General features: G+C 35.4%; 1 protein-coding gene across 1 annotated transcript in view; it reads left to right on the forward strand.

The window, feature by feature from the left end:
- Nucleotides 1-2,670: 2,670 nt before the first annotated feature.
- LOC104496533 (matrilin-2-like) overlaps nt 2,671-6,883 on the forward strand; it is a gene marked incomplete at its 5' end in the record, with an annotated part of 45,312 nt that continues 41,099 nt past the window's right edge. Inside the window, one exon of the mRNA XM_010139665.1 lies at nt 2,671-2,793. Within this exon, the coding sequence (XP_010137967.1) occupies nt 2,671-2,793 (123 nt within the window). The remainder of the gene's footprint in view (nt 2,794-6,883) is intronic.

The raw sequence follows: 6,883 nt of genomic DNA on the forward strand, positions 1-6,883 counted from the left end.
CGTCCGCAAAGCCAAGCCATGACCCATGGATGGCAGAGATTACCCAGTGCCTAGAAGCTATATTCTCAGAAGACTGCATGTAAACTGGCTGTGCTCCATCCTCTGCTAAGCCAGACTTTCCTTACAGGATGCTAAAGATTTGAGGGTGTCAGAAGCAGCAGCTGAAGCCAGGGTATCCCAGGGGCTTATTATTACCAGTCATCAAAGTAAAAGAGAAGTAAACAGTATCATGGGAAATCAGAGGCTTGGGAAGTGAGACAAGAGTTAAAAGTTCAGAAGAAGAGAAACAGAAATGGTGATAGAAGCCAGGAAAGAAGGTGGAGATTGAATAGAAGAAGAGTGAGAAAGATAGAAGTTGGGATTGAGCAGTCAGGAGCAAATGAAGTCTTTATTATTCTCATGTAAAGTAGGTAGCAGTGACATCCGCATTTTACACAAAAACAGGGTTAAGACTGTCAAGGTCACCCACTAACTTTAAGTATTTGACTTGGTGCAGTTCCTGGTCTGATTTTCTAGGGAATTTAGCATTATTAAACTAATATAACATACCAGTCACAGCTCTACAGCCTTCCCTTGCCAGTGAGAGTGCCCTGCATTCTTGCAAATTCAGATTCAGATATCTCTAGCTGAACAGATACAGTGTGAAGGTTGATGCTTGCTTGAAGATACGGATATTGTCGGTTTGCCCAAAGTCAAATAAGGAGACCCTGTGACATAGGCAGAAATAAAATATAATTCACAAGACTCACATTCAAATTCCTTAACTATGAGATCACTTTTTCTCTTACTTCAGTCTCTGGCTGTGTCCACCAAACAGCTCCTGCAACAAATTAGGTTGCAGAAATGATACAGACTGCAACCTCCTTCACCACAGAAATCTGATGACCAGAGTACCGCTGATTCTTTGAAGTGGGTGCAACAGAGACATTTTGGGAAAAAAATTATGTGATAGTATATCAGAAGATTGGTAACAGATAGTAACAATAAATTCTCGGAAGGAACTGGGATGTTGGGACACCTGTCATTGAGTGCTTCCTTTTTCTTTTCTTTTTTCTTTTTTCTTTTTTCTTTTCTTTTTTTTTCCATTTTTAGGTATTCTGGTTTGCAATCTTATGTTCTTTTTAATGTGGGAGAACTGACTGGTTTTGTAGTAATTTTCTATAGATTCACATTCTATAGCATTGGAATGTGGTAAGATTTTCTGACACTTAACTACTGAAATATTTATATTTGTCATATTTGAAAGTGCTGCTTTGGTCGTAACAAGCTATACCTGATGTGGAAAGCTAGTGAAATATAGCCAGGAGGAGACTTCTGTTCAGAAAGTATCAGAGCTCATAAACTTCATTTTCAGAGTGACAGAGGGATGAAAAGACAAAAAGTCCAAGCAAGTCTGTATTCACATAAATAAAAGTACTTGAGAATTTTTATTTTGGCAGGAAATTATGAGATCCAAAAAGCTGAATAAGAGATTTGGGAGTTGTGGTAATTTGTATGTTAGTAATAAATGCATAACTCTGGTAACCATTCCAAAGACCACTTACATAGTATGTATCTGAAAACCACATTTCTTTTTCCACAAGTACCACACACACCACACGCGGCATTATTTATCAGGCTTCTTTTCTGGCTGTTAGAAGATTGCTGTTAATATCTATTCCATGAAATTTGAGCTTTGTCGACTAGCACAATAGGGAGCATATCAATACCTAACTGTCATTGAGCAAAACAGATTATTTTTCACACAATGTTCTCTGAGAAGTAATTAACCTATATATTGTAGAAATTACATACAAACAATGGTTCAGTGGAGAGAAGACATCAAGGAGATTTCTTAATTCCCAAGCACTGATCTGGGTGAAACTAGTTCAGCAACAAATCTAACAGGATTCTTTTACATTCTTACTGTCTCAGTCTGTTGCATTTTACTACTTGCTATTTTACTACATAAAATACAAGCAGACCAAAAACAGACTTAGAAAGACACATACTCAGGAGTGTTGCTCAGCTTAGCTCCCACTCTACTAAAACTTGGAGATGCATGACCTCGGTGTCATCATGTATTGCTTGTGTGTTCCTCAACATTAATAACTAAGCAAGCAAGATTCTTCAGCGAGTTGTTTTCTAGTCATTCTTCTTTAGTATTGTGCTGTGTGGTGGTTTTCTTCATTCAAGAAATTTAATGTTCTCTAGAAAGTTTGTACTTAAATTTCACTTATTTTCTAAATTTGAATGTGGTAGGTTTGTTTCATTGTCTTCTTGGGACCACCAAGTAATTAGGGTTTCCTGATACTCTATTGTATATTTTTATTTTGTTTATATCTCCATTCCACATGTAATTTCACGTCCAGAAACATGCCATTAATGTCAACCAGACAGAAGTTATCTAAATTCCTACTTTTTTTTAGGAATAAATACATAGTACTGTTTGTTAAGGATGTTTTTTACAGGCTTACAGGCTTAAACTTCCATTTTTGTCAACATATTGTCAGTACTCATTGCCAACAACAAGCTACCATATTGTCAACATATGTCAACATATTGTCAACACTTAGTTTGAAATTTCTAAATTACTTCAGTAAAACTTCCTACAGCTTTTTTTTTTTTTTTGGTTCTGACCACAAATAAGTAAGACCAACAGTTCATAATATTTTGCTTTTTTTCTTTCAGTGCCTCATATGTGCAGTACGGTTGAGCATCACTGTGACCACTTCTGCATAAACACTCCTGGCTCCTACACATGCAGATGCAAACAAGGATACATTCTCAACGCTGACCAAAAGACTTGCAGCAGTATGTTATTTTTATTAACTTTTCTCTTTCATGGTCCCAAAGAGTGCTTAACATCACATACCATTCTTACTGGGCTTGTGAAGAAAGACTGAGCTCAATGTATAATCATTAGAAAGAGTCTGAAAAAGAGAAGTTGTAATTCTTTTTCTAGTTTTTTGTAAATTCTAATAAACCTTTCTGAAACGCATCAAGCTGATTTTTATACACAGCTCTGCAGAGGTACACTGTAACTACATAAAACTGCATTTGAATTTTATTGGTGTAATAAGTTCACCAATGAAGCAACAATCAAAGAAAGAACTGTTTTATCATCTCACATGAACCGAATCCAACTACTTTACTAACTTGTCTAGGTAGCAAACAGTACTACATAGTACAGAAAGGTGGAATAAACCCCATATTAGAGAACTGTGAAATAACTTGCCATTCTGAAAGCTCTTCCTGACTGCTGCTTTAAGAATAAGGTTTTGCAAGTGTTCAAAGAATGTTTTCAAAAGTCTTGCTTATGTTCTTATTTCCTTCTTTAAAAGGGTAGACTTTTTTCAGTTTTAAGTAATTGGCTTTATAGTTTCTAATAACAAACTGTGTTTCACTTTAATTGTGATCTTTGTAAGCAGTATTTCTTTTGTCCATTTTAATTTGCTTCCTAGTAATTAACATCAGACTACATTAGATGGGTATGCCACAGTTATTTCTGTGACCACCATTATTTTAAAGAAATTATGTAATGCTATTTTTAATTACTTTTGGAAAATGTGCTTGCTAAAAATGCAGTTTCTTATCCCATGACAGTGCATGGATTCAAGTGAAATTTGCCAAACTGATTTTAGCCAGAAGAAAAATTTTGGAAAACACCTTTTCAAAAAGCTGGAGGAAACAGTCATGGTGAGAACATAGGATGAACCCCTCACAACTGATAATTTAGAATTAAGGGTGCAGGCTCAGGCCCTATCCTTGTGTTTGAAATCTCATGTTCCACATCTCAGGATAGTGCCATAAATTTGGGATTAGAGGTTTCTTAGTCTCTCTTGCTTAGTATTGTATTTTATATCAAATACTTAATGACCACTGAAATAGCGAGAGTCTGTCAGTATCTGAGGTGACTCTGCAGCTTGGGGATTAGAGTCCTTACATGTGCAGTGGGACATATGGTTTCAGTCAGAGTAAATACGAATGGGAGCAAAACAATGTCAGCACTGGAGTCATTTGGTCTTTTTCACTGCTGCATGGAAGTGTCTTCAGACCTTTTGGGCTACAGGAAGAAACTGCTTTTGAGCTGTTCACCTCCTATACTGCCGAGCTATGGGATGAGTTACTTTTAGGAATCTCTGTTTTCTAGCCTTTCTCACCGGCATCCTTCATGAAGCGTAGACATTTGTCATATGCATGTGTGTGAATTAGAGAGGAATGTTTTGTGTTAAATGGAACGAGTTTAACACTTAGTTAATGTCTTCATTTCCTCAACAAGATGAAAAAAAAAAATCAATCCAATCTGGAATATTTCCAAATTATTATTTGGTTTAGCAGCTGCGCCAGGAAAAGAATAGTTACAGGAATGTTTTTCCACACAATCTCTTTTCTCTGCTTCTGCATATTTGCTATAGCTCTTCAGAAGGAGGGTAGTCAGAATCCCAGATGATGGCTCCAACTACACAATCGCATTTCAGTTATATTATTTAACATATTCTTTTCATTGTGTCTCTCTTAAAATACTTCTCATTTAGAACTTTTGTGTTCTATAAATCTTCCTTTTAAAGTCTCCTTATGATATTAACTTTCCTACAGAATTTTAAAGAAAGAATTATTTTGCTTTCAATATTCTGGAAATTATTTGAAATTCAAAATTTCTTTTATTTAATTTCCTCTCACACATTTTCCCCATCGTCATCCCTAACATCAATTTTGACAATTGAAATTTATTGAAATTTTTTGTGTGAGTCAGTTAAAAAAGTTTTAATTACAAGTATAAAAAATTCTTTCTTTATTGTGTCATCTTCTTTTCTATTGTGCTACATTTCCGTAGATTTTATCAGCCAGTGGTTCAGCTTTTGAGCACTGCAGTGCTTCGAATTACAGATTAATTTCCAAAACAGTTTTGGAATTTTGGGTGGTTTTCCTGTAGGTGACCCGTGCTCAGTAGCCCTCAGTATGTTCCCTCTCTACCATTTTTCAAACCTATTGCTTCATTGCTTTACTTTTTTTTTAGCCATAACTCAGTCTTGTATTAGTTTTCCCCACTTATGTCACACGTGATTTGCTTGACTGTGTACTTGCTTTAATCATCAGTCAGATGATACTAGATTGTGGTTTGTTAAATGTGAAACGGAAATGAGTCATTCCGTGTGTTTTAGTCTGCTTCTAATGGACCTTTTCTACATCATCAAACTGTAAAATAATTATAGCAATTAGCACTGGAAATCTAATATTGAGCCCCATCAAACTGGCCTTAAATGTGCTGGGAAGGCGCAAACAATTGGCGAAGGAGGGAGATGATACAGTAGCAGTCTAGATGACGTCAGACCATTATGTCTAAAAACTCACCAGAGAAGTAACAGAATTCATGAGGAAAGGGGGCCAAGCCTGGGCAAACTGGACAGCTTATTTCTGGAGGTAAGGTGAAGAGTGGCAATAGAAAAACCCACAGTCTGTGACCATTTTAGTCACCTTCATTGGCTGCTGGTTGTCCACAAATGCACAGAGACAACATGTTCTGCACTTGACCTCTAAGCAAAAGAAATCTTCATCATATTTATGTTTAGTGTGATACATGATCAACATAAACCGGATGTATTTATCTAAGGTTTGGATGTATTTGTCAGCTCTTTCATGAACAAATAGTTTTCTTAGATTTATATTTTTACACTTTGTAAATTAAACAATGCCGAAAAGGTGAGTGGTATGTACCTGAAGTTGTACTCTTTTCGTTCTTTCATTTCATTTTTTATGTTGTGAGAGTATACCATATCACTATTTAGTTCTTAAAAGCCCTCAACCAAATGCCTTCAATCAGCAATGAATTGACATAGCTTTGTTCCTTGATATAGTTTGTTGTACCATTATTTCTAAAAAAAATTATTCCATACATTGAAGAAAGAAAATCTTCCATACTTGTGATTTGTTGCTTTCCACATTAAAAAAAAAAAAAAAAAAAAAAAAGGCAGCCCAGCTATTTAGCTATTTTCCAGAAAAAAAAAATAGGGGGAAAAAAATCTCATTTTGTTTAACTTGAAATATACTTACATTTATTTCATTAAGATAGTTTTGCATCTGTGCAAAGGATGTTCCTTTCGTGTACTCTGGTCTAACTTTTAGAGAAGAGTCATTATGTCAGATAATGGCTATTCTTTACTCATTAAACTGTATTTGTTTGTTTAACTTGAACTCTTCCATTCTTCTCTAGAAAAGAAATCATACCTTAATACACAAAATAGTACAAAAGAAGAAATGTAGCTGAAACAAGCTGGGAAATTATCTATTTGTGAGAGTTTATACTGGAAAAAGAGAGTTAAATGACTGTTTATGCTGTTCATCATGCCGCTTGATATGAAGCAGACAGCTATAAAAGAAAATTCGTTTTTACTTGGCTCATTTTCTTAAACATGTTCCAAAAGCCTTTTTTGTAGCTGTAAATGATCATGTGTTGAGCAGTCTTTGAGCCTGATCCTGAGCAACACAAATTACTCTGCTTTCCTGAGATTTCACTAGGGAAACTTGAGGTTCTCAGAAAGTCATAGTAATTTATCTGATGAGATCTTCTGCTTGTGAGGAGTAACTTGCTATGGTATTCACAAAACTGAGAAGTTATAAAACTCAGAAATTAAATCTCTCCAACTCTTTTGGTGTTGTGGGTTTTTCTTCTTTCCCTTTCCAACCTTGTCATTACTTATATTTGGGATGGTTACACCAAAAAGAAAAAAAAAAAAGAAATAAATTCAGTTTTAAATTTTTTTTCCTGAAAAGCCTGAAGAATGCCCTTCAGACTTTTTAGAGAAACATACAGACAAGCAACTCTTTTAGGCACCATTGGCCCATCAATAGTTGTTGTCTTCAGCTGAAGGAATGAGCTCCTCAGCTTTGAGTGAGCATTCCT

Source organism: Buceros rhinoceros, unplaced genomic scaffold (assembly GCF_000710305.1).
Source record: "Buceros rhinoceros silvestris isolate BGI_N320 unplaced genomic scaffold, ASM71030v1 scaffold5637, whole genome shotgun sequence".
Taxonomy (NCBI): Eukaryota; Metazoa; Chordata; class Aves; order Bucerotiformes; family Bucerotidae; genus Buceros; species Buceros rhinoceros.